Below are 27,295 nucleotides of genomic sequence, written 5' to 3'. Positions count from 1 at the left end.
CCGAGCACATTTGCATTGGGAATGTATATGGGGTTAAAAGTCTGCGATATGTTATCACCTGGGAGACTGATATTTCTTCCTGACATGGGGATTTTTAGAAGCCTTTTAATCAATATGTCATATTAATTTAAATAATCACACAGCAGAGTCATCATTGATATTACTGACGTATTGAAATGACTGGAGTTCAGATGGACCTTACTGTATCCAGTTATCCTTTTGTAAGTACAATTATATTCAACCACTAGATGTCAGTGTCTTGTTGACAAACTGCGGATGTACACTACTATGTATTGAAGTAAACACAGGGGCTTCTTATGAAATATATCCATGTAAATAATATGTGTATGTATAATATAACAGTGTGTAGACGGAGAAATGTTAGGTTCACAGTACAGCACAGAGCATGTCCTACTATCTATTCCCCAAAACTAGGTAGGCCAACTTAAAATCTTGAGATACATTTATATGTTAAATTCGATTGCATAATACGGCAGAGGATGAATTTATCAATAAATAGGTGTCGTCAATCTTTACTAAAAGCTTTGATTGACACGTTTAATAAGAAATGTGTGTTTCTTAAACTTACCTATTGGTGGAATTATATTGGTAAGAACGCCTACTCCTACAAATGGCACTAATTTACACCAATAACATTATTTTCATTGCTGCAAAGAGGCGTGGCCTTTACGGGAAACGTGTTCCCCAACTCTTTTGTATTAGCAAATCATGTCTCGCTTTGGGCGGGCTTAGTAGAGCTTGTGGTGTGCTGTTGAAATCAGCACAGTCCAGCTACCATAAAAAAAAAGAAATCTACGAATCGTGTGTAAGTGTCTAAGCCAAGGATAAAGGCACTTTTCAAATAGAAAGGGAACACATGTACGAATTCAGAAATTCTAGCTGATATACTACAAGTATATAAAGGACGTATGTGTCAGATGTCCGACACCGAGTCGTATTTTGGATATTGCCGCGGCTGTCCCCATTTCCAAACGGAAACCATCTCTGGACAGCCAGCTTGCGCTAGCTTCATAATTCTTTAGGACACTTTTCATCATTTAACAAACAAATTGAATGTTGGTTGTGTCATGAGTCCGGCCGGGTGCTCCCATGTGAACGGTTATAAGGTGGACAATTGGAAACAGAACCTACGAGTCATTTACCAGTGCTTTGTTTGGAGCGGGAGTGCTGAGACCAGGAGACGAAAGGTAAAAACAGAGGAATGCAAAAAGCAAAAATGGAATATTGCCAATGCATATTCAGAGAAATTGGTTATGTGCATATGACGCCCCACACAGTTTGAAGCACTCAAATATTGGATAAATAAGTTGGCCATGAGCATCAAAGCTTGCTGAATGTGTGAGACTGCTAGTGCTAGCTTGGGATGGTCTGTGATTAAGGATCAATTAGCCAGCTAGTAGCTAGCATCCTGATGACTGCTCTGCATCGCTGGGTAACTTGTATTTGGCAGTCGAAGAAGCTAGCGTTAGTAGCCCTAACAGCAAGCCAGCAAACGTTTCACGCTTAGATCAGACAGCCAGCTAGTTTGCAAGTGCAACCTTTTTCCCTCCATGGGTGAACTAACACAATGCCTCTGTTTTTAATAGCTGGCTAACTAGCTAACTGCCCATAAGAGCTAAACAACACATGATGCAAGCTTGCTAAGCAACTTCTTAGCATGTTATAATGTAGTGATAATCACTTCAACATTTTCTCACCGGGTCTAGTATAGCTAGATAATATGCGTATAAGTTCGTTTTAAAACGGAAGTACTGTGGTTTTTAGACGGCAACATATAGCAGCTACACTTAAAAGGTTCCCTTTGAAGCTTAGCTAGTTAGCTAGCTTTAGTTAGCCAAATCTTTTGTGCTGCCCCCCCACACATTGTTCAGTGAGACAGACACCCCCCCCCCCCCCCCGTCATCTCTTTCATTCACCCAATAGTAGTAAAGCAGGGGTCCCGCACATTTACACATCCAGCTATTTAGTTCCACCATCTGCTGTCGTTCTTCATGGCCATGTCTGTATGCTAATTCCTTGGGGACAATTTTAAAGCTAGGGTTTTTATTAAAAACACGTACATTTGACGAGCCCAACATCATATCATAACTTGTCATGATCATAGTTTATCATATTGTGCATTCCCACTTGCAATCCCAGCACATCTTACATGTGTCATACATTTTTATTTCGTTGTTGATGAAATAGGTGCTTCAGAATGATGCGGGATGGACAGCATTGGTGAGTTGAAAAACCCCTTTCCTCCTTGCACTGACACAAGCAGAGGCCAGAAATGACCGGCATCAATCGACCAAACCATTCATTCTGTTTCCCCAAGGACGTTTATCCTTACAGGACTTGTTGCCATTGTGAATCAGACAAACAGACAGCCTGATACCACGTAGATGGGCGAGTGGGTGGTAGCCTCAATGACACAGCCACAGTAGTGGGGCTGAAGCCCCCAGCACGACTCACTCTGGCCATGATGAGTTCGATCACTGCAGAGTTCTGCCTCGTTAAAGCAAACGGCTCTGCTCGATGGATGACCCTTTGTTTGCACTGCGCCGTGGTCCCCAAGCCTGGCTGTTAACACGACGCCCCGCTCGCTGTTCTGTATGGCGTTATGATTAACTTTTGCTTTTTTTTGTCGCCCCACCGTTTCAGAGTTTTCCTCTGAAAGTAATTAAGCCGGTGCTTCCTCTCCCGCCGCGTGCCGCGCTGGGTGCGGGGGAGCGGCGTTCCCGGAGGTACGGTCTAGACTGGGCCAACTGCAGCGCAGCAGCTACAGCAGCCCAACTGGAGCCTTCCTGTCAGGAAACGAGAGCATACGCAGCTCTGTGGATGGAATCTGCTGGTCCATGCTGCACCAGATCATCTCTCTGCCTCACGGAGCCATTTGTTGGGCCTATCCCAACCCCAGTCAGAAACCCCAGTGGGAAACACTGGACCACAGTCAGGGGTGCGTTAGCCTTGCTATGTATATCCATAGGCTAGGCTTAATACAGTCGGCCGCAGCTGGACCAGATTAGTGGGTTCTGACTGTCTGTAGGTCTTGACTGTGGAAGCTCGCCAGCCCCTTAACTCTCGCTCTGACCGTGACGCTGTAAGCATTTGGCACTTGTTTCTCCAGTTTGGCTTGATGATTCAGGGACACAGCCCCTCTTTCAGTCCTAGATTATTGTGCGGCTAGTTGGAGGAATTCAGGTTCATTGTCCCAAGTCCCCTCTGTCCAGTGGTCCGAGTTGAAAGCCTCGCTGTCACTGTGCTCGGCCCCCAACCAAACACTGCTGTCTTGTTTATCGTCAGGATTCGTGGAAGCCGTTGTAGCGTCTGTTATGCAAACAGGACCAAACAACCAAGGTAGGCTAGTCTGTCAGTTACAGACAAGGGTTTGAAGGTCACCTGTGCCGTAAGGGCAAAAATGCTCTTCAAGTATGTGGTACTCCCAAATCTCTTAAAAGGTTAGTTGCATACACAAACTAAGGGTCAAGGCCACCCCCAGTTTTGCTGAGCATTTTTGCATTAAGGACTAACAACAAGCTGTAGTATTTTGTGTCGTTTTTAAAACGTTTACCCTCCAGTCTAACAGAGGGATCCATGGTGTTCTTACAGTTTCATATGTCATGGCCATATACTGGCTTATCTGTCTATCTTGACAACAGTAACCAAACAAGGGTAGGAAACATATTCTGATCTGGGACTAGCTACTGCACGAGGACATCTTCCACAGGGCAGCCTCTCCTTCCAAGACACCACTGCCCTTGGAATATTCCATGAACACAATTGCTGATGAAAATGAGGGTTCTGTTAGGACTGAGTTCCATAACCAGTTCCACTGTCTGTCTATGTCTCTCTGTCTTCCCATCTCCCATTGTCTCTGACACGCGCCACAAGCACTAAGCCCTGAGGCTTAGAACCCCCCGAGCTTGCTGGCTAGCTGGCTTCCTCCCCCTCGCAGGACCACTGCATTCCCTCCCCACATACAGCCTTCCAGACACACCCTGCCTCACGGCGCCAGCCCCTGGCAGGTGTAGATGTTTATCATGTCCGTGGTGGCAGGCTCTGTTGCTCTGGCGGGGGGGGGAGGGGGTGTCTAGGACACCTTCTTGTTAAACAGCTGTCCTGACACCTGTCTGCCAGGCTGCTTGGGCCTCCAGGGGGCCATTCCGTATGGGGCCGGGTGGGCCGGTCGCTGATGCCCACTGGGAGAGAGAGCGGTGGTCGGAGGAAGGCATGGATGGATGGAGGGAGGGAGGGAGGGGTGGCTAGATGGAGGCAGTGGGGGAGGGAGAAGCTGAGGGAAGGAAGGCGGGAGAGAGACAGCAGGTGACATCAGGAGAAATGATTTTCTCATTCCGTCTCCACTCAGGTGGGCGGCTTGGCTGGTAAAGATGTGTTGGTGCATCCCTCCTCCCCTGCATCGATTCACTCTCTCACCTAGCGGCAGCAACACTCATGTGTGTTCACACACACACACAGCACAGGCACATCTCACCAGATCATTGCAAACATCACTTATGATTTGTAACTCCTTCATTGAGCGAGGGATCGCGCTGGGTCTTCGGTTGTAGCGCGGCCCTACCTCCTCCTCCGACCCCTCGCGGCTACGAACCTCCCTTCTACCGCAAATGTCCTCTCGATATCTGGCTGGAGAGGGGCAGGGGGGGGGTTTGATTGTGACACGGACACATCGTTGAATCGTACGGCCAAGCATGGCTTGATTTGCTCCACGATGTCTCTCGCCCCTCCCCCTCCGTTCTTATCAGCTGTCGCTGCGAGCCGTCGGCCTTGCTGCCTCCGGCTAAAATCAATTCTCTGTCGACGCAGGGGGAGCACCGGCTGACCTCTCTCTGTCCCGCTCTCCCTCTGCCGTGCCGGCCCAAGTGTCCTGAGCCGGGGCGAGCCAAACATCGGCATCGACGGGCAGGCTCGGTGTGAGCGCGTCGTCATGGCAACGCAGCGTTGCGAGCGAGGCTGCCGCCGCCGGCGCGCAGCAGCACAGCGCTGCATCTTTGCCCCTTTTTTTTTTTTTTCCCGTGTCGGGGTTTGTCAACTCCCGTCCTTTTTTCTCTGTGGGTCACGACGGAAGCGTATGGGTGGTTCTGGTTCGCGTAGCACCCCTGCCCCCCCACCCCCGGTCCTGAGGTCAGTCCATTGTGGTCCTCTCCAGGACATCACGGAGCCTGTCCTGAACTGTGTGTGTGTCCCGTCCCCCCCCCCCCGGTATCTCAGCAGTGGCACAAACAGCCTGGTGTCCTGACGCTGAGCGAGGCATTCAAGATCCGGGGAAGAACACAGGAGACACCCTGAGGAGCTCTTAATGAGGCCTCTACCAGGAGACCTGCATGATCCTGACGCTTCCCTAATCATTCTCTCTCTCCTGCTTTCTCCATCCATCTCTCCCCGCCTCTACTCTCTCTCCTCTTGGCCTGATCGCTGCCTCTTCGGGTGGTGTGTGTGTGTGCGATCAACATGACACCTAGCTGCTGGTTTCCATGGAGCTGAGGGAGAGATGGTCTGGGCGGGGGAGTTAGGAGGAACTCTACAGCGACGGTTCTCCCGGATGTCGCTTTGCGACTTCCTGTTTTTCGCGGTGCGAGGGAGGAAGTGCAGCCCTCTCTCCCCGCGCTTTCCTTTTGGTTCCTATTTTCAACGCTTAATGCGTGCGCCGCCAGAGTGCTTCTCCAGCGTGTCGCAGCGGGCCCGCGTTCTTTGGGAAGCCAGTCCGCTGTCACGACTTGATTCCGTATTCACAAGATGCGTGGATGGCGGCGCGCCTCCTCGGGATCAAAGGTGTGCGTCGTAGCGTTGTCAACAGTCCCTGGTGACGCCACGATGAAGAGCAGCCCGGGTACGAAGCGGAACAGATTGAGCCTCGCGTTAAAAAGAGGCCTCTGCCTTCCCCAGGTTCTGAGGGGTGCCGCCTATTTATAATTCATAGTTTATGAATGGGTAAGGAGGCGGAGAGATGCGCGTAAATATTCATGAAGGCCACGGCTGTAGATGTGGTGTGCTTTTCCCCGTTCGTGCGCAGGCAGGCGAGGCCCATCTGGAGCGCATGAGGCCCCGGCACCTGTTTGAGTCCTCACAAAAGGCGTGCTCGCTCCTTGGCTCGATGCGACAGGATTGTGAACTTCTGGGCGGAAGACCGTTATGATTTCCCCCGATCGGATCATGTTACGGAGGGGGTGGGGGGGTGGGGGGACTGGATGGATGGATGGAGGAACGGGGTGAACGGAGAAGGGAAGGGAGGAAAGGAGATGAATGGAGGGAAGGAAGAAGGCTTGCATGTCGGTACGAGGCCCTGCTCCAGGAGGTGTTTGCGGCTAGCAGGAGGGCTGGCTGTGCCACGGTCGAGGGGGGGGATCTGCAGCCTCCTCAGAGGAGAGGGACGTGGTGATGAAAGCGAGCAGACGACGACAGCGTTCCGCAGCCTCGGCAGCTTTGAAGAAGTCACTGACGCTTTGATTTCAGCAGCTCCGCGATTCAAAACGACATCAAGCCTGACTGTTTTTTTACCCGCCAAAGCCGTCCGATAAATAATGTAATGTATGATCAGAGGAACCGTGGTACTGTACTATACGCCACACCCGATCCAGCCCTTTCCTCTCTAAATGGGGGGGGGGACAAGCCTATGGGGGGGGAAACAAGCCTACGTGTTTCTCTCTGGAAGGACACTTGCTTTTCACCTCCTTCCGTCAACCTTCTGACCGTCCTCCCACCTGCATCCCTCCATCAGATCTGTTTATCACATGACCGCCACAGGAAGCTCATCTCCATTTGTTTTGAGGCGCGGTGATTCACTGTGAGGCCATGGTCCATGTTCAGTTGGCTATCGGCATCATTTTCACCCCGTCTTGTGGCATCCACAGCAGTCCGCAAAGAAAATCCCTTGTGGCCTTGTTCACATTGTGCATGTAGCAGGGGAGGAGGGAGGCCTGGCAGGCGCTCGCTCGCTCTCTCTTTCGCTCTCTCTCTTCCCCCACCCCTTGTCCACTTCCTGTTCCATACCCGCCAGTCTCCCACCTTGTCCTCCTCCTTCGCTCTCATCCGTGTGTCTCACCTCCTGCCCCCCCCCCCCTCCTGTCTCATCCTTGGCTACGCAGGGCCTAGCTGCAGACAACAGACAGTGGTGGGTGGTATGTGTGATATGACAGACCTTGGTGTGTGGGCCCAGTCCAGCCCCCCCCCTCCCTCCCTCCCTCCCTCCCAGCCAGACTAAGACCCAGACCTGCCGAGCAGACATCTGACGTGTCTGTCTGCATGCTTGTCTGTCTGCATGCTTGTCCGTCTGCATGCTTGTCCGTCTGCATGCTTGTCCGTCTGCATGCTTGTCCGTCTGCATGCTTGTCCGTCTGCATGCTTGTCCGTCTGCATGCTTGTCCGTCTGCATGCTTGTCCGTCTGCATGCTTGTCCGTCTGCATGCCTGGCTGTGTCAGCATGGTCGCGGCAGGCTGCTCCAGCCTAAACAAAGGCTTCTGTCCCTCGCCCTATCCGCCATCCCCCCCCCCCCCCCCACACCCCAGCTTAGTTCCAGCCTGTCCGACCTCCCAGACCACGCCCGTCTTTCCTCGAATGCCTCCAGTATCACCTGATCTCTCAGCGCTCGGGGGGGGGGGGGGGGGAGTTAGAGCAGCAGACGCTCCATCGGCTTCTCTTGGTGTTGTGGCTTGTCAGATCGGTGATGCCAGGCAGGAGGGAGATGCATGGAGGAGACTGTTCCGGCCACAGCCCAGGGCTTCGTCGGTCAGAAGCCGTGCTCCCTGGCATGGGGATCTTCAGTTCTGGATAGGAGACGGACGGCAGGCTGGAGCTGTGATGGCTGATGGGATATTGACGGGGAACACACGGCGGGAGGGAGGGAGGGAGGACAAAAGGTTGGGTGAAGGAACGGGAGGGAGGGGGTGAAGGAGAGGGGCAGGAGGAGAATCCCATGCACGGGTCGAGAGGAGGGGGCGGGGGTTGAGGGTGGAGAAAGAAGGCAAAGAGAGGGATGGAAGGATGGCGTGATGGGTGGTGGAGGGCGGGCGGTGGCTGCAGCCTGGTTAATTGGACGATGTTAAACTTGGCTCCAGCGTCAGCAGAGGGGGGAAGCTTCATGAAACATGCATGGTTCAGGTTCAGAGGGCCGCGGCTTAGCTCCTTTTTAAACTTGCAGGCAGCTGCTGTGTGTGTGGTGTGTGTGAGAGATTTATGTACGTATGAACACAACTCAGGCCTCCTCATTGCGACGGTATGAAACATGTTTTTCGGGGGGTTTGTTCAGTTAAAGATTACGTGTGTGTGTGTGTGTGCATGCGAGTATGTACATTTGTCTGTGTTACTGGAGAATTTGGATTATGTCTGTGAGTGTGTGTGTCATTCCCCAAATGTTCACACTGGATGAGCTCGCTCTCCTCGCTCCCTCCCATCCCCCTCCCTTCCCCCTCCCTCTCAGCCAGGGAAGGAACCATGCATCAGTCCACAAGACCACAGGAAGCCATCTTAACCGCAAAGCATGCTGGGAGCAGACCGATGACTGACGTAGGCGCCGACCGAGGCCCTACTGTTTAGATGCGCTTCAAATGAATCCCTTCCATCCGTACTTCCTGCCTCCTTCCCTCTTTTCCATCTTGGATGGGGGGGGTGGGGGCGGGGGGAGGAGCGGGGTGGGAGGAGCCTCGCTCTCCTTTGTCATTCGAGGGCGGCTCCGTCCTCTCCCAGGCTGACCATCTGGCTAATGACCTGTCAATCACCCACCAGGGTAGTGAGTGAGGGCGGGATGGAGGGAGGGAGGGAAGGGAGGGAGGGCTGAGTGAGTGAGGGCGGGATGGATGGATGGATGGAAGGAGGGAGGGAGGGAGGGAGGGCCCAAGTAGAGGCCCTCCATCAGCTCCAGTGTGGACACTATTACTGCCCATTGTCCTGGCGGTCCCCTAGCCCACGGTGAGAAGCCTCTCAGGGAGTCAGCGGAGGGCCGCAATTAATGAGGCCCGGCGAGGCCAGGCTTCATTGGAGCCCCACGGGGCTGTGGTCCTGGTGCTGTTGCCTCCCAAGGTGATTTAAAGTGTTAATAGTCCCTCTGGGGGAGGGGGGGGGGGGCAATGGAAACCCTCTATAGATTTTCGGCCCCATAATACCTTCCTGTTTTGGAGCTCTGCGACCCCTGATTGGTGCCCTGGGCATTCCGCCGAGGGGGTTGTTTGTGTTCTCATTGGTTAGGTGATGATGCTCTCGGGAGACCGTTCGCTCACTTACCAGGCGGCTGCTGGCGCGCGCGTGTGCGCGCACGTGTGGACACTGGACGGATTTGTTTGAGGGCATCTGGTATCTTTTGAATCTTGACAGATGACTGTACAACCTTTGTTCAGCTGCGGTGTTTTGGTCTGTACACAAAACACACACGAGCGTCTGCTGCTGCCGCCGCCAGCGCTTTCCTCCCTCCTCTTCGTGGGTCGTTGTTGTTGTTTATCTGTGTTTGTGTGCACGTGTCCGTCCTACGCACACAGCGGGCTGCTGTTCCATACGCCCCCAGTTCAATTGGATAAATGTAGGTTTGGGAGCGGCTCCACTTCCTGACTCGTTTGCGAGCTGGCTGTTCAGACAGCCCCAGCCCCAGCCCCAGCGCCCTCCTGGCAGTGTGGGCCAGCGCACACAGCCGCGCTGGCTCTGCCTGGATGGGACCTGCTTGCGGATCAGAGCACGCAGGTGTTCTCTGCCTAGCCGTCAATGTAGCCTCATTAGCGTTAGCGCTGCTGCCGTCGCAGCTTTACCTCTCTTAACTGTGCCTCCTTGATATATTTGGGGCATGGAGATCTCCTGTAATGAGAGGACTGTTCTGCTTTGGGTTGCTCTCTCTCTCACACACACACTCCTAGCCTACCTTTTTAACAACCAGGTTGCGTCGTACGTACGCACCACACACAAACGGTTCTTCTCCTCGGCGCCAGTCGAGGAGGGAATCGAGCGCCTTTTGATCTCCACCGAAATCAAAAGACGCCACTCGTGCCTGATGCCGCTAACGGGGGGGGGGGGGGGGGAGCCCAAGGCATCCATCTACTCATCCATCCACCCATCCATCCTCCTAATCATCGTCCCGTCCCCCCTCCCCCGGCGTTCGGCGGGCGGAAGATCCGAGCGGCCGTCTCCTGCCGAGTGCGAGGGCGCGGCGTCCTGGATGTGTGACAGTATGAGGCCACGTTGAACATCCGCTCCCGCGCTTTCATCTCCCTCCTGGCTCGCGCTCCCGCAGCATGAGCCAGGGCGGAGAGGGGGAGAGATGGCGTGCGCCGCGTGCGTGCCGTCAGAGAGCCCGGGAGGTTGCCGGGGGACAGAGGGCTATGCAGAGGGGCAAGAGGGGGGGAAGGGGGGGGGGGGGGAGCATCTTGTCTTGTGCTGCTTAGTGAGGCTGACAGACCAGGCGTTAGACACTGGGGGGGGTGGGTGGAGGGAGGGATGTCATGTAGCTGAGGACTGTGCCCTTGGGGGGTCAGTCAGCACAGTGCTGGAACATCCCCATCTACATCACCATCAGCAACACACATTGCAGCAGCTTCCGCTCTGCCTCCTCCCTGCCACCTCTTTTCCTCTACCTTTTGCTCTTGCCCCCTCTCTGCCTCTTCCCCTCTGCCGAGCTCTCCTCTCTGCCTCCTCCTCTCTGCCTCCTCCTCTCTGCCTCCTCCTCTCTGCCTCCTCCTCTCTGCCTCCTCCTCTCTGCCTCTTCCCCTCTGCCTCCTCGTCTCTGCCTCCTCCTCTCTGCCTCCTCCTCTCTGCCTCCTCCTCTCTGCCTCCTCGTCTCTGCCTCCTCGTCTCTGCCTCCTCGTCTCTGCCTCCTCCCCTCTGCCTCCTCGTCTCTGCCTAGCTCTCCTCTCTGCCTCCTCCTCTCTACTTCTTCCCCTCTGCCTAGCTCTCCCCTCTGCCTCCTCCTCTCTGCCTCTTCCCCTTTGCCTAGCTCTCCTCTTTGCCTCCTCCTCCTCTCTGTCTCCTCCTCCTCTCTGCCTCCTCCTCCTCCTCTCTGCCTCTTCTCTGCTCTGCCTCGTGCCTTCGGGCCCGGCCTGGCTGCAGTTCCATGTGGAGCAGCAGCAGGAGGAGGCAGGAGAGGAGCGTGCGTGGCGTGTCAGAGAGCGTGCTCTATGTGGACGCCTGTTCAAACAGAGGGCTGACTTGGAGTCTGTGAGTCGCCCTGAGACTCGGTGGCTTATTGCATGTGAAGGGATGCGATGAGTCACTGCTTTTCTGTAGCAAAGGTCTACTGGTTTATTAGCTAGACCTCCCTGGCTGTGTGTGTGTGCGCGTGCGTGTGTGTGTGTGTGTGTGTGCGCGCAGCTTGAGCGTGCTCTGTTAAATCAGGGCTGTGTCCACATCGTTATCACTCAACCTATTCACGGTCTCAGCCGAAGACGGTGCAGTTGTGCATATATGAATGTTTTGGCAGAAACGATGAAGAGTAAAAAGTGAGGAGATTCCCACACCGTCTCTCTCTCTCTCCCCCCTTTTTCTGTGCTGCTGGCTTGCTACCTGTACGACACTTGTTCCAGTCATTAGAGCCGGCGCCTGATCAATAGGTGATCTAATAAGACATTAAAAGCCCAGAGAGAGGGAGAGAGAGAGAGAGGGAGGGTGAGATGGAGATTGAGAGAGAGAGGGGGGGGTAGGTGGGGGCAGAGAGAGAGAGAGAGAGAGAGAGAAGGAAGACTGCTGACACTGAGGAATAGAGAGCCTGGGAAATGGGTAGCGGAGGAGGGGGGAGATGGATTTTCCGCCCGGGGACGAGGGGTGGAGGGTGGGGATGGGTGCAGCGTTGGCAGGCCTGCTTGTTTTTGACTGGAGCCCTGGTGCAATGCAGGAGGACAGAGACCAGCAGCGCTCACACACACACACACACACACATACACACACACCCAGAGGACTGGGGGCCCCAAGGCTCTCGGGCCTTGAACTCAGCGCACTTCCTTCCACAATTGTGTGTGTGTGTGTGTGTGAACACGTGTCTCTGTCCCCATCGTTCTCTCTCCCAGTCATTCTCTCGCTCTCGCTCTCAGATCCCATTCATCGTGCTACAAGCTCCGCCCACACAGGCCAGACTGAATGAAAACAGAGCTTAGTGTGTGCAAGCGCTGAATGTCCCCCACCCTGCGCCGTCATCACAATCCTCCAGGCCTCCTAAGGCCTAGCCAAAACACCGGCCCATGTCTGTCTGCGCGTGGCTCTGTGTGGCCAGGGTAACAGTGTGTACGCGTCGCCTGTGTGTGTGTGTGGGGGGGGGGGGGACCTGTATGGAAATGTGTGTGTGTGTGTGTCATGCATAGGTGTGTGTTATTGACATGGATCGTGTGTGTGTTGCGCTTCACTGATGTCCCCTCACCTCCCACCTGCCCCACAGTCTGCGTTCAGCTCGGTGCAGTTGCAGCGGGCCGGGCTCTGGAAAGGAGAGAGATTCCTGTCGCTGCTCCTTCCTCCCGGCACTCCCCCTACTGGTCACCACTTGAACCACAGATTCTGATATCCAACCCTAAATACCCTGTGGACCCCTTCGTTTTTTGGTAGTTTTACCGCTGCAAATACCACGGCCCAAATAACATACATCTATGACACACGTGAGTGATGTTGGACTGGATCACATCAATCCTGGGTCGTTGGGGCCCAGTGTGGTCGATCACCTGACCAAGCTCTCCCTGCCTGTCGGTGCGATGCGGTGAAATGTGCGGCCCCTCTACCCGAGGCCTTCTGTTGGGATTCACTGTGAAGGCTTCCTCGTGTTCGCACAGACCAGACGGCGTGTCTAGACACACACACACACACACACACAAACACACAATGTACTAGTACAGTCATAAAGAGTCACCCTCTCAGTTTCACTTCTTTCTACGTGTGTGTGTGTGTGTGTGTGTGTGTGTGTGAGAGAGAATGGTGTCAGGTTTTCCCATTGTGTCCCAGCCTGTTCACCAGCTGCCTAGTGTTCTTTGGCTGTCCCTGCTGGACAGGTGGTGGGTGGGCACACAGCAGGTAACCTCAGGTGTGTGTGTGTGTGTGTGTGTGTGTGTGGAGACTAAATGGATGATTGTTGGGGTGCAACTGTTTTCTCTTTCTATTTGGCTGCGTGTCTCTCTGCTCCCTCCCTCCCTCCCTCCCTCCCTCCCTCCCTCCCTCCCTCCCTCCCTCCCTCCCTCCCTCCCTCCCTCCCTCCCTCCCTCCCTCCCTCCCTCCCTCCCTCCCTCCCTCCCTCCCTCCCTCCCTCCCTCCCTCCCTCCCCAGTGGCTGAGTCACGATGACGAGCCTGCACCCTGATAGGCTTTAATTAGACCAATTCACCGAAAGCGCTCTCCCTCTCTCCCCCCCCCCCCACCCCCCTTTGTGAAGTTTCTTCGGGATCTTCTCACCTTTCTCCTTTGCTCTCTCTCTGTCTCATGTGCGCTCTCTCTCTCTCATGCTCTTTCTCTCTCTATTTCTCCATCTCTCTCTGTCTCTCTCTCTCATGCTCTCTCTGACTGGGTCTGTCAGAAGGAGGCCGTATGGATAAGCAATGGCCTGTGCTTTCTGCTCCCCCCCTCCCTCCACACACACACACACACACACACACACACAGCCCTACTCTGCGCTCCCCAGGCCCTGGGCCATGCAGAGCTCATTTTAGCAGCTTTGGTAAAGACGTGAGGCATTCTAAATGGTTGTGCAAATCCCTCGGTCACCTCTGAGCATTGAATTCGAGCAAATTACACCCTCTCTCTCTCTGTCTCTCTCCAGCCCTCGCTCTCTCTGTCTCTCTCCCTCCCTCCCTCGCTCTCTCTCTCTGTCTCTCTCCCTCCCTCGCTCTCTCTCTCTGTCTCCAGGCCGCTGTCAGTGTGTGTCAGACAGACTCTCACACCCCAGTGGGCCTTCCATGCATGAAATCCAATCATGGACATGGTGTGTGTGCGGACAGAGGGTGTGTGTATGTGGAGCGAGCCAGCGTGCGTGTGTTAAAGCAGACTACTGCTTTATGTCCGACCACATGGGGGTTGGTAAATCCTCTGTCTGTTCTCTTGTCTCTCCATCTGAATATTAAGGTGTCGTCCCCCCCCCCCCCCCGCCGCAGTGGAACCACAACAGGTCATCAATATGGATTCCCTTTTTCATGGACTCTCCTTTTCCCTCTCTCTCCCTCTCCCCCTCTCCCTCTCTATCTCTCTCTGTCGCCCCCCGCAGGCCAAGTCGTGTATCTGTCACATGTGCGGCGCCCACCTGAACCGGCTCCACTCCTGCCTCTACTGCGTCTTCTTCGGCTGCTTCACCAAGAAACACATCCACGAGCACGCCAAGAACAAACGCCACAACCTAGGTACGACGCGCACCCGCACGCACACACAATCGCACGCGTAGCTGCACGTGTGCACACGCATACCTCAATATGCACACGCACACAGCAGACGCGTCAACAGACCATTCTAGGATGGTTCGGACAGTTTTTAATAGGAAAACCGTTGGCCGTTTGCGGCAGACGGAACGAAGGTCGGGATGAGCCGGTCACCGCGTCCCCCTTACCTGACGTCGCCCCAGAACACACACACACGAGACGAAGAGCGAGGGGGAGATGGAGAGACACAGATGGAGTGGGAGAGAGAGGGAGAGAGAGGGAGAGAGAGGGAGAGAGAGGGAGAGAGGGAGAGAGAGGGAGAGAGAGGGAGAGAGAGGGAGAGAGAGGGAGAGAGAGGGAGAGAGAGGGAGAGAGAGGGAGAGAGACGCAGGCCTGTCGAGCTCAGCTTCCGGCACTTTTGCACGGAGGGCTGAGCGTGTCAGATGTCAGGATTTCAAGCTGCTACCAGTGTCTCCAGTACAGACACTTGTAAGCCACGCTCAGCTAGAGAGGATCACAGCCCTGTGTGTGAGCAGAGGGAGACAGAGGGGCGTGGGGTTGTCTTGGGAGAACACCGAAGGGGGGGGGGGGTGGTGAGCTAAGCTCCTTGCAGGGGTGTTATGGGGTTTGGGGGTCACGTCCCATGGGTTGCGGCATATGCACACACACCCACACACACACACACACAGGCTCTCACTCTGACACACACACACACAGGCTCTCACTCTGACACACACACACACAGGCTCTCACTCTGACACACGCACATCCGTACAGCTGTCCAAGGCCTCCTGTGTGTTGTCGTTTTTAGGCCGAGGTTTGGGCTTCCTCCGTCTCTTCCTCTCTCTTCTCCCTCCCTCCCCCCTTCCCTGCCTTGACATCCACGCTCTCTCTCTCTCTCCGTCTCTCTCAGTTTGTCTCTCTCTCATCTCACTAGCTCGCTCTTCCTCTCCTCATCCCCCCTCTGCCTCTTCATCCATCTGTCCACTTTACCTCATCTCTCTATCTCTCTCTATCTCTGAATCTGCAGTCCATTTACCATTTTACCAGTTCCTTGTCTTTCTATTCATCCTAGATGATGAAGACATTCCTACCAGCCCTGCTCCCAACAAGACACTTTCACAATGTCACTTAGATATGCTAACATTGTGTTTCACATTGTCACGTGACTCCTTCACGCAATAGATCTCACACGCACACGCGCGCCATTCGTATGTTGCTCGTTGACGTTCTCTGTTTGCAGTTGTACCACCTCCCTCATCGTTCCTGTCTCGATTCTGGTATTAAAATGTTCAAGGTCCTGCCGGGCTAAAAATAGGTTGTCACGGCAACAGAACCCAGGTATTGTTGCCAAGGAGTTTGAGAACATGGAGGGGTCTTGGCTGGTTGAGAAGGCGTCAGCGGGGAGATCGCAGGGGACACGGGACGACACACACACACAGAGAAACACTCAACACGCACACACCCAGACACCCCTTCCAGCCAATCGGCCCACTCCCATCTGTGGCGATGGCTCAGTGTGAAGCGATAAGTTGGAAAGACAAAAGTCCAGATCAATAAGAGTCTGAGTGGATGAATCAGGAGAGAGAAAGTGTTTTGTCTTCAGGCCTGGCCACATCATCCAGGATGAGACCAGGCCACATAGAAACCCAACCGATGGTGCTGCAAACTCAAAATAAAGATCCATTTCTAATGACTGTGAATCTCTGACTTGTCCTTTCTCTCTGTCTTTCTCCCTCTTTCAGCAATAGACTTATTATACGGGGGGATATATTGTTTTGTGTGTCAAGACTACATATACGACAAAGACATGGAACAGATTGCCAAAGAAGAACAGAGAAAAGCCTGGAAACTGCAAGGTGTGGAAACGTGCTTGTGTCCCAGTGAACTTTCCTATGTACCTCCTTATGAAAGGTTTCATGTCAACAAGCTGCGCCCATGATGATGATGAGTGTGTGTGTGTGTTCAGGTATAGGTGAGAAGTACACTACGTGGGAGCCTACAAAGAGAGAACTGGAACTGCTGCGACACAATCCAAAGCGGAGGAAAATCACTACAAACTGCACCATAGGTGGGCCTCCGCCCCTGTCCCCTTCATTGTGTGAGCGTTCACTGGGCCTCAGTATGGGCGTGTGTGTGTGTGTCAGTTGGTACGTGGAGTGTGTGTGTGTGCGCGCGTGTGCTCAGTCTACAGACGCTGCCCGTAGGGTGTCTGAATAGTCCAGGGTTACTCATGCGTTTAAGTAGGTCAGCAAAGGTCAACTGGAGTGATGAACATGACAAGGCAGCCCACCAGCCACACGCAGGGAGGCTCCACAGCACGGCAGACTCTCTCTCTCTCTCTCTCTCTCTCTCTCTCTCTCTCTCTCTCTCTCTCTCTCTCTCTCTCTCTCTCTCTCTCTCTCTGTCTTTTCCCTTGTTTCTTTCGTTCTTTCTTGCCTCTATGTCCCCTCCCTCCCTCCCCCCAGTGGAACAGACTGGTTGGGAGTCCTAGCAGCTGCTTGGGGCCCGGGGGCGGTGGAGAGTGGACCAGGGCCAGTCTGGAGCGTTTAAGCCCTGGCTGATCCTGCTCTCTCTCTCTCTCTGTCTCCCTGGCCAAGCAGACCCGATCGGGCCCAACTGGACCCAGACCAGAAACCGCACAGACTTTCACCCCCCCCTCCTCTCAGCTTAAGCTATGCACAACATTCTTCAACCCCTTCTCCCCCCACACCCACCCACCCAGGTGGTAGGTGGTAGGCCGTGTGGGGGGGGGGGGGGGGGGGGAGGCTGCTGAGTCGTCAGTGCTCTGCAGGTCTGAGTGAACGGCTGACAGAACAGACTGGCTCTGCCTCCTCGTCGTCCAGCCCTCCGTCTCCCTTTCGGCGTGTCTCACGTTCTCTCTCCCCCCCCCTCCTCCCCCGCTCACCCAACCAGGTTTACGAGGGCTGATCAACCTGGGCAACACGTGCTTCATGAACTGCATCGTCCAGGCCCTCACACACACCCCACTGCTGCGGGACTTCTTCCTGTCCGACAGACACAAGTGCGAGATGCAATCCAACTCCTGTCTGGTGTGTGAGATGTCCCAACTCTTTCAGGAGGTAAGCCTGGCCGCTGGTTGTGTGTGTGTGTGTGTGTGTGCACTAGGAACCGAGGCGATGCGGACTAACATAGTGGGTGTGTGTGTGGGGTGGGGGGCGGGGGGGGGAGCAGATGCCTCTGTCGTCCGTCTCCTTCGTCCTGCTCAGAGCGTGTGCCCTCAGTGTCCAGCACTACAGAAGCCCTGAGTCACTGTCTTCCGGGAGAGGACGACAGAGAATGTTTGCGCCCTGGCTGAAAGGAGGGAAGCGCGGCCCCTTCAGGGGGATATCGCACTGTGGAGCCTTCACACAACCGTTTGGCCTTCCCACTCCTCACCGCTCACATTCGTTCTGATTCACCGGCGCGCACGTGTGCGGTGGTGTGGGAGGGAAACGCGCATGTTCAAGAGGCCGGTATTCGCCCTGTTCCTTTCTGTCGCACGTAACAGTCAAGGCGCCCCCAGGATATTACAACAACTCTCAACGTACTTTTTTTTTTTTTTTGCTCGACCCTTTCTCGCAATTTTCTCTCTCTCACTCACCCTATCGCCTTGTCTCGCTCTCTCCCCGGTGTGAGTGTGTGTGTGTGTGTGTGTGTGTGTGTAGGGCCGCAGATGGCGTGTTAGACTTGAACAGGTTGAGTCGTCGACGATGGGGCCGGGCTCCTGCTGATAGCAGCGTGGCCCTCTCCCCCCCCCCCCCCCCCCTTGCTCCTCAGTGTGCTCAACCGTTCAGCTGCAACGCTGGGCGGAAGCTACCATTCACCTCTGAACCGGAGGGGTGTTGACTGTAGACTGAGACATGGGGGGAAGGGGGTTGCTAGTAACATTCACAGGAAGAATACACTGTAGTTCACCGTGCGGGATGGACCACTGCTGTATCCTTTTTTTCCTCTCCCAGTCCTAGTCACGTCTCTCCTGCCTGTGGTCGCTTGGTCTCTCTCTTGGTCTCTCTCTCCCTCCATCTCCTCCTTATTTCGCCTCTCGCGTTCCCCGCATCTCTTCCTCTCTCTCTCACGCTCTGCCTCCATCTCTTCCTCTCTCTCTCACGCTCTGCCTCCATCTCTTCCTCTCTCTCTCACGCTCTGCCTCCATCTCTTCCTCTCTCTCTCACGCTCTGCCTCCATCTCTTCCTCTCTCTCTCACGCTCTGCCTCCATCTCTTCCTCTCTCTCTCACGCTCTGCCTCCATCTCTTCCTCTCTCTCTCACGCTCTGCCTCCATCTCTTCCTCTCTCTCTCACGCTCTGCCTCCATCTCTTCCTCTCTCTCTCACGCTCTGCCTCCATCTCTTCCTCTCTCTCTCACGCTCTGCCTCCATCTCTTCCTCTCTCTCTCACGCTCTGCCTCCATCTCTTCCTCTCTCTCTCACGCTCTGCCTCCATCTCTTCCTCTCTCTCTCTCACGCTCTGCCTCCATCTCTTCCTCTCTCTCTCACGCTCTGCCTCCATCTCTTCCTCTCTCTCTCACGCTCTGCCTCCATCTCTTCCTCTCTCTCTCTCACGCTCTGCCTCCATCTCTTCCTCTCTCTCTCACGCTCTGCCTCCATCTCTTCCTCTCTCTCTCTCACGCTCTGCCTCCATCTCTTCCTCTCTCTCTCACGCTCTGCCTCCATCTCTTCCTCTCTCTCTCACGCTCTGCCTCCATCTCTTCCTCTCTCTCTCACGCTCTGCCTCCATCTCTTCCTCTCTTCTCCTCCCACACTCGCCTTTCATCCGCTCTCTCCATTCCTCCTCTCTTTACCTCCGTCTGTCTCCATCTCCTCTCTCTCTCTTTCCTCCCTCTCTCCATCTCTCTCTCTCTCTCTAACATCTCCCACCTCTCTCGTCCCATCCCGTCCCCCCCATCTCCAGCACCCTCTCTGACAGCCCTTTTTAGCCACACTGTCAGGCCGCTTCAAACGGTACAGAAGCACCAAAGAGCCTGTAAGATACAAGATAGAGGTTTTGTGGTGCGTTTCATTAAGTCTCAATCCCCCTGTCTTCAAAGGGAGGATAAGAGAGAGAGAGGGGGGGGGGGGAGCAGGGTGTGATGTGTGTGTGTGTGTGAGACGTGTTGTTGCGTGTGAGAGGGGGCAGGGTTCCTCCGGCATGTGCAGAGAGGTTGGTGTTCAGGGCTTTTGCACCCCTCCTTCCTCCCGGGTGCTATTCCTGGCCGTCACCTGGACCCTGTCTCACCACCAGTCCCTTTAGCAACCCCATCCTCTCACATACCCTACTCACTGTTTGTCTCCTTCAGTGTCTCTGTGACATAACTGTCTGTCTGTCTGTCCTCTTCAGTTGTATTCGGTCTGCCTACAGTATAACTGTCTTGTCTGTGTGTCTGCTCTGCAGTTCTACTCGGGCCACCGCTCGCCCCACATTCCCTTCCGCCTGCTGCACCTGGTGTGGACTCACGCACGCCACCTAGCGGGCTACGAGCAGCAGGACGCCCACGAGTTCCTCATCGCAGCGCTGGACGTGCTGCACCGACACTGCAAGGGGGACACCACCCGTAAGCATGGCCCGCCCTCCGACAGACTCCTCCCCAACCTCCCCCCCCACCCCCCCTCTTCAGCACCAGCTGCTTTTATGGACCGATCTCAGAGAAGGGAAGGTTTTTTTGTTTTTATTCCTCCGTGAGAAAGTACCCATGAAGATAACCGGCCCGGGAAGGAGATTGGTGAAGTCGCGACCGTGTGTGTCCCTGGAGCCCCGCTGACTTTGTTTTTGACTTTGTTTGAGACCCATTTAGAAGGCCGGAGGGCATTGAGAAGTGTCACGACTGAGTGAGAGGGGGACGAGAGCGTAACGACAGAGAGGGGAAGGAGAGGTCTGTGTGTGTGTGTGTGTGTGTGTGTGTGTGTGAAGACAGACAGACAGAGTGAGAGAGAGAGGCAGAGGGGGATGGAGATAAAGGGATCCACTTCAGATCAGGAGATGCATCTCGCGTCTACCCACAATGCACTCTGTCCGCCTCTGTGGAAACACACTGAAGGAGACTGATAATACAGTCCAGCGCTGGACTCTGGGGCTATGTAGAGAATTCTAATGTGCTCGCTGCAGCGCAGTGACAAAGCTGACTCATAGAGGGACCCGCCAGTAAGGAGGCCTCTGATTGGCCCGAGTGTCCCGGTGAGGTTATACGTATTAGACGAGCTCTACTGCAACACAGAGTCAAAGGGAGGTCTTCAGGGGTGATGAAGAGAAGCTCTGTTTAATCTGTGTGTGTGTCTGTTGTGTTTTCTTTGCTATATAGGAGACGACAACGGGAAGAAGGCCAACAATCCAAACCACTGTAACTGCATTATCGACCAAATCTTCACCGGGGGGCTGCAATCAGACGTCACCTGTCAAGTCTGCCAGTAAGAGCCCGCGTGTCTGTATGTGTCTGCATGGGGAAGGTTGCATGTGTCAAGACCACTAAACATCCCACGTTTGACCTCTGCTGTCCACGGGGCCTGACAGAGCACCCCCCCTGAGCGGCGTCCTAGCCGTCAACGCTCCCTTTCTAGCCCCTAACCCACCCCTTCCCCCAGTCATCGTGTCCTCCACCCACCCACCCACCCAGCCAGCCAGCCAGCCCTCTCCCCTTCGGAGAGCGTGCAAGCTAGCCCAGCCACGGCCTGCGTCCTCCCCCCAGTCCCCACCGCTGCCTGCCAGGGTCCCTGTGGAGCTGGAGGGGGGGAGGGAGGGAGGTGGCTGTCTAGACTGCTGTGCTGCCGCACTCCAGAGCTGTCCTGTCACGTTAGCCCAGTCAGACTGCAGCGCAGCGCACAGGCCCAGCCTAGCACTCTTATCAGGCTAGCACGCTAGCAGGCTAACACACTAGCAAGCTACGACCCAAGGAGGCTTGCTCTAACCATACAGCTCTAGGGCTAGCTTAAGCCTGCTATACTAGGATTATAAAACAACATATACACACTTTTTTCTTTTTTTTTTGTCACGGAAAGGCGCATTGGAGTGAAAGATCCGGCTCATTAAGGCCTAGCTGTGTGTCACATTGGTCCAGGTTACAAGTCTGTCTTCCTTGTTGATTCATGCAGTCTGAGGTAGACTTCTGCAGGCGGGGCCGCCCTCCTCCTCCCCGGCCTCCAGCCTCATCTGCCCCCTGCTGGTCACAGTTCACACTGCAGCACAATGACTCATCTCATCAACACTGTGGGAATGCATAGGAGTGTGTGTGTGTGTGTGTCCTGAAAGCAAAGTCATGTGCACAGGCCTTATGCATGTTTCTCTGATGGAACAGTTGATTGCATTGGACATGGGGAAGGGAACACACACACACACACACGCCACCCTGCACTCGTGTTAACGGGCTTCCCTCTCTTGTCCGTTTGCAGCGGCGTTTCCACGACGATAGACCCGTTCTGGGACATCAGTCTGGACCTGCCGGGCTCGTCCACGCCCTTCTGGCCGCTCAGCCCCGGGGGAGACGGAAGCTCCGTCAACGGGGAGAGCCACCTCCTGGGAGCCACCACCCTCACAGACTGTCTGCGCAGGTACCACACACACACACACACACACACACACACACTCTTTAGCTCTCTCTTTCGCTCACTCCAACACACACGCACTGTGTCTCACACAAACACTAAAACAAGCACTCCTTTTCTTTCTCTTTTACAAACACACCGTCTCTCATAGAAACACACACACTCGCTCTCTCTCGCTCTGTATACGCTATTGCTATCTCTTTCCCTTCCCCAGCCCTTTCTCCTCGTCCTATTGTCCACCGTTGTGTTCACACAGGTGTGTTTATCCTTCCATCTCCCCATGTCTGTCTCCACACTCTGACTGCCGGAGCTGGCCTGTCACCTCCTCACTCTTCCTTATCTTTCTCCTCCCCCTTATTCTTCATTCCTCGCTTTCCCCCCTCTCTCTCTCTCCCCCCCCCTCTCTCTCTCTCCCCCCCCTCTCTCTCTCTCCCCCCCCCCTCTCTCTCTCTCCCCCCTCTCTCTCTCTCCCCCCCCTCTCTCTCTCTCCCCCCCCCTCTCTCTCCCCCCCCCCTCTCTCTCTCCCCCCCCTCTCTCTCTCCCCCCCCCATCTCTCTCTCCCCCCTCTCCCCCGTCTCTCTCTCTTCCCCCCCTCTCTCTTCCCCCCTCTCTCTCCCTCTCTCTCTTTCTCTCTCTCTCTCTCTCTCTCTCTCTCCTCGTATCTATTTGTGCTGCAGCCCTACTCACACCCTGGTTGCTGCAGCACTTCTCTTAAAGGCACAGGGTTGAGTCGGTCCTGTTGCCGTGGTGATGCGCGCGCGCGCGTGTGTGTCGGCAGGGCTGTGGTTCAGACCGCACCGACCCTCACACACCAGCAGCCTTGGCTCTCCTCTCCCACAGTAGCTTCCACCCACCCACATACAGCCTGAGCTCCCACCTTGGGCCGTATGTGCCATGGACAGGACTAACAGAAAGATTTAAACAAACATCCGTTAGTGCCATGTGACTGGAAATATATATATATATATATATATATATATATATATATAAAGCAGTTTTTTTTTTTTACCTGAACACGTAACAAATGATTTCATGATTTGCTTTCTATTTAACCTTCCTGCTTTTCCTCTCGTCCTCCTCCCTCTCGCCATTCCTCTCCGCTCGCCGCAGGTTCACCCGGCCAGAGCATCTAGGAAGCAGTGCCAAAATCAAGTGCGGCGGTTGCCATAGTTACCAGGAATCCACCAAACAGCTGACGATGAAAAAGCTCCCCATCGTGGCGTGTTTCCACCTCAAAGTGAGCACCCTCACATTTCCTCATTTCGGTTTCGCCGCCCGCGGCGACAGGCCCGCCCGCGCCGGGCCTTGTGATTGGATGTTTCCGGTGACGAGTGATGGTGTGTGTCGTTAGCGGTGACAGGTGCACCTGCTAGACGTTCACCTAGGAAGCACGCGGGTTTAAACAGAACTCTGGGGGGGAAAGAGATGCTTGGGTTCAGCTGAAGATGGGAGTTTGAATGGAAATAGCCTCCGGTATCCAATTTTGTGTGTGTGACAATGAAAGGGAATTCCCTAAGCTCTTGCGGCAGAGAGACACTCTCACTTACACACACACATACACACACACACACACACACCCTCCCTCTAGACCGGGATAAGGTTTGAATGACAGCATGTTTTAGTAATGCTCTACCTAAGCTATTAATGCTATTCATAGAAATGCTGGGATGGTAGGTTCTTAGATGTCTCCACGCCTGGCCGTATCCACGGGTTACAGTCTAAACGTCTGCCTGAACACAGGAGTCGAGTCACACCTGTCTCTCTGCTGTAAATCCCCTCTCGCAGAGAGCAGCATGGGAACTGAAGGCACTAAATGTTCCTGTCCTCCCTCCCCCCAATCCGTCTCTCACCCTCACCCCTTTCTTCTCTTGTCCTCCTCCCCCCTCCTCCCCCTCTCCTGCTGGACGATAGCGGTTTGAACACTCTGCTAAGCTGCGGAGGAAGATCACCACCTATGTGTCCTTCCCTCTGGAGCTGGACATGACCCCCTTCATGGCTTCCAGGTGGGTACCCTGCCTCTCCTGGTGTTCCCCATGTCTGTCTGTCTGTCTGTCTGTCTGTGTGTGTCTGTGTGTATGTGTGTGCAGGGACAGGGTTATAGCTCCGCCTCAGTGTTCCATTAGATATGGAATGACCCATCATCACTCCCCCTTTGTAAAAAGCCAGCGGTAGGCCCCTCGCTTCTCTCCATCACACGCTGCCTCCACCTAGTGGACATGTGGAGAGTTGCGGCCCGTGTGGCGCGGCCGCTCCGTGACAGAGATGGACGAGGCGCCGGTCCTAACCCGACGTGTCTCTGTGTTCCCCACAGTAAAGAGAGCAGGATGAACGGCCAGTATCAGCAAACAGTAGACGTGTTGAACAACGACAATAAGTAAGTACCCCTTTCCTCCACCACCCATTGAATCCACTGAAATAGTGCGTGATCTGGAGTCAGGTGGATGAGCGGTGAGGGAATCGGGCTAGTCATCTGAAGGTCGCCAGTTCGATTCCCGGCCGAGCCAAAATGACCCTACTTGCCTCAGGGGAATGTCCCTGTACTTACTGTAAGTCGCTCTGGATAAGAGCGTCTGCTAAATGACTAAATGTAATGTCAATTTAAATAGGTATGGCTTTTTGAATTCATATTCATTCGGCACCTTTTCACTTCAGAGAGAAAAGGGAGGAGGGGTTGGAGAGAATGAACAGATGAATGATTATGTCATCGGCGGCTGTTTGGCAGCGGCGGCCGCTAATGACATTCGTCATCGTTTAGAGACCGTCCTGAAACGAAATGTCTGTCGGGCTCATTAGAAGCTGCTTAGTGCTCATCCTCACTGGCCCTCACTGTAGCAGGAGTTTACCAGCACTTTCACCAGCCCTCCACAAGCGACAGCACTTCTTGTTTTGTAACTGTGTGTGTGTGTGTGTGTGTGTGTCGCCCATGCATGGTTTTCAGGTATTCCTTGTTCGCGGTGGTGAACCACCAGGGCACCCTAGAGAGCGGCCACTACACCAGCTTCATCCGCCAGCACAAGGACCAGTGGTTCAAGTGTGACGACGCCATCATCACCAAGGCCAGCATCAAGGACGTGCTGGACAGTGAAGGGTAAGGAGCAAGGCACCTTTTCGTTCGTTCGTTCGTTCATTGCGGTCATCGGTCAGACAGTGCATTCTTTAGAGCGCGCATGCCCTACGTCAGGATCTCCCTCGATCTCCCACCTCAAACGGTTCACAAACGAGTCCTCGGGGAGTCACACGCCTACCCCGCTGCCTCTGATTGGCCGGCACAGGTAAATGATATGCCGGAGCAGGGAACCGATAGGCCGAGCGAGGAACCGATGGTGCAGTCAACTCACCTTTGCACTGACTAAACAATCTCGGTCCTGAACGAGCCCCCCCCAAAAGCGGCAGTCGTGTGGAGATGGACCGGAGCGACTCAGGGACACCGACTCGGGTGTTAAAAGCCGTGTTTCCCCTTTGTGTCTCCGCAGGTACCTCCTATTCTATCACAAACAGTTCCTGGAATACGAGTAGCCTAAGCAGATCCCGATAGAGGAGAACCTTCTAACTGGAGAGGTGAGGGGGAGGGGGGGGGCTGGGGGAGACAGAGGACGAAGACACAAACCTACCTGAAACTCTGCACACCTGTCTGCTGCCCTGGGTGAACCAGGGAGGACAACCAGACTGATGAAATCATGCAAACGTTCAAACACAGCACTGAGCTACCGGGCATCTACTTGACAAAGCTGTAAAAGAGGATGGAGGAAGAGGAGGGGGGCGGTGGAGGGGGGCGGGGCAAAGGAGCCTCTCTCCTGGCCTCCCCTCCTCCTTCCTGCTGCGGAGCCTAAGAGTGAGTGATTGAAAGTTCAGTGGCGTGGGCACATGAGGACTGTAACTACAGTATTGTATTGAGATTAGCTTTTCTTTTTTTTACCTGTATTTTCTCTCCCCCCCCCCCCCATGGTGCTCTGGTATCAACTGACCAAGCGTTTACCAAGTCACAATGGAGGAAGGACTGTTTGTTGTCATATGCATATGGAACTGAATGCAAAAAAAAAAAGAAGAAAAAAAAGAACGAAATGAAAAAAAATATATATACAAAACGTAAAAAGTATGGTATTATGAACTTTGCAAGGAGTTCTTTTTTTTGTTTCGTTTTTTTAAAGATATGGTTATGATTCTTATCATTTGTGAATTTAGTTAGGAATACTGTATGACTCTAGTATACATCTATATTTTTCAAAAGAGGATAATCGGCACGTAGGCAGAGAGACACCATCCGTGCTGCTGGCCGAGGAAGCGCTACCATGGAAACTAAGTGGACTCGGATTGGACCTGAGCGTGCCCACGTTCCACCATTTTCTGGTGCCGTTTCATTTTGTTTGAGGGCAGGGAATATCTATTTTTTTAGCAATTCATTGAAATCTTGTTTGTGTCCATGTTGTTTCTTTCTTTTCTTTTTTCTTTTTTTTTGCAGTGCAGTCATGTCCTTGCTGTCATGGTACTGAAAACGTTTTTGGCCGTATTATTCTTTATTATTGTGGAAATGTCGGTATAAAAATGATGATGGTAATGGTGGTAATTAAATTGGCTCACTCTGGATGGTTGTAGGAAAAAAAAAAAAAAAAAAATCTCCACGTTGACGTTGAACTGTAGGAGTTGTGGGGCATTATGGAGATGCTGTCAACTGCAGTGCTGTTCATTCCCAGTCACTCACCACCTCCCACCCCTCTGCTCTCACCACGCCGCCAGCCGCACAGCCAACACCTCCGACTCCCTGTTGCAAAGCCGTGGCCCTCCTGAAGCCCCTCCCTCGTCTTCAAGCTGTCTGCTCCGCCTGCAGAGCTGTGGACTCTCACACTCTGGGATTCCTCTGTCCACCGTGATCAACGTACTGTAGTGATGGAGGGAGGGAGGGAGGGAGGGAGGGACGGGGGGTGTGATTGGACGAGGGAGAGATATTGCACATATAAGGGGGGGGGGGCCTCTTGTCCACTGCATCCCGGGTTTAAATCCCTCAGTGTTCCGCTCACCGTGGCAATGCGTGGCGTCCCTCAGGGCAGCTGCAGGGGTGCGGTGAGGTCGCCTCTCCAGCGCTCCGTTCAATCAGTGTGCCGTCTCCTGGGAATAAAGACCGAATATATCATATTTACAAACACCAGGGTTCTGTCTGAATATCACATATGTTGTCAATGTAAAGAAAGTGAAATAAATAACAAACATTTGTGGGGAGTGACAAAAAAAATAAACATTAAAAAAAAGAAAAGAAAAGAATCAATAGCGACAGCAATGTTCACTCATGTTCATGTGATGGCCGGGATCCATCGGGGGTAGCGTTATGGATCCCGCCTGGTGATGGTCCGTCGCTTGTCAAGGTGAGGTCAACCCAGAGCATACAGCTCCTCTGGTCTGCTGCAGAAACAACTATTTTTGGAACTCTGAGCCAGAGGGGAGGGGAGGGGAGGGGG

General features: G+C 54.1%; 1 protein-coding gene across 3 annotated transcripts; it reads left to right on the top strand.

Annotated features, from left to right (window-relative positions):
* The first annotated feature begins 772 nt into the window (after positions 1–772).
* On the top strand, positions 773–26,417 carry LOC146253170 (ubiquitin carboxyl-terminal hydrolase 22). Of its 3 annotated transcripts, XR_014731874.1 has the most exons (15): positions 773–1,208; positions 2,209–2,241; positions 14,165–14,297; positions 16,058–16,171; positions 16,282–16,383; positions 17,229–17,395; positions 19,705–19,864; positions 20,609–20,714; positions 21,693–21,851; positions 22,956–23,082; positions 23,757–23,848; positions 24,157–24,219; positions 24,784–24,933; positions 25,319–25,677; positions 25,815–26,417. XR_014731874.1 is itself a non-coding variant. In XM_084678546.1 (14 exons), the coding sequence occupies exons 1-14, from the start codon at positions 1,089–1,091 to the stop codon at positions 25,359–25,361; spliced, it is 1,569 nt and encodes a 522-aa protein (XP_084534672.1). In that variant the 5' UTR covers positions 773–1,088; the 3' UTR covers positions 25,362–26,417. The 3 variants fall into 3 exon arrangements, 2 of the variants coding, with proteins under 2 accessions (XP_084534672.1, XP_084534673.1); XM_084678546.1 differs by having other exon boundaries at positions 25,319–26,417; XM_084678547.1 differs by lacking the exon at positions 2,209–2,241 and having other exon boundaries at positions 25,319–26,417.
* The last annotated feature ends 878 nt before the right edge of the window (positions 26,418–27,295 follow it).

This window comes from Hypomesus nipponensis, chromosome 17 (genome assembly GCF_054491055.1).
Source record: "Hypomesus nipponensis isolate SF chromosome 17, ASM5449105v1, whole genome shotgun sequence".
NCBI classification, from domain to species: domain Eukaryota; kingdom Metazoa; phylum Chordata; class Actinopteri; order Osmeriformes; family Osmeridae; genus Hypomesus; species Hypomesus nipponensis.
The sequence above is the reverse complement of the archived record's forward strand: the minus strand, read 5'-3'. Positions and strand labels throughout refer to the sequence as shown.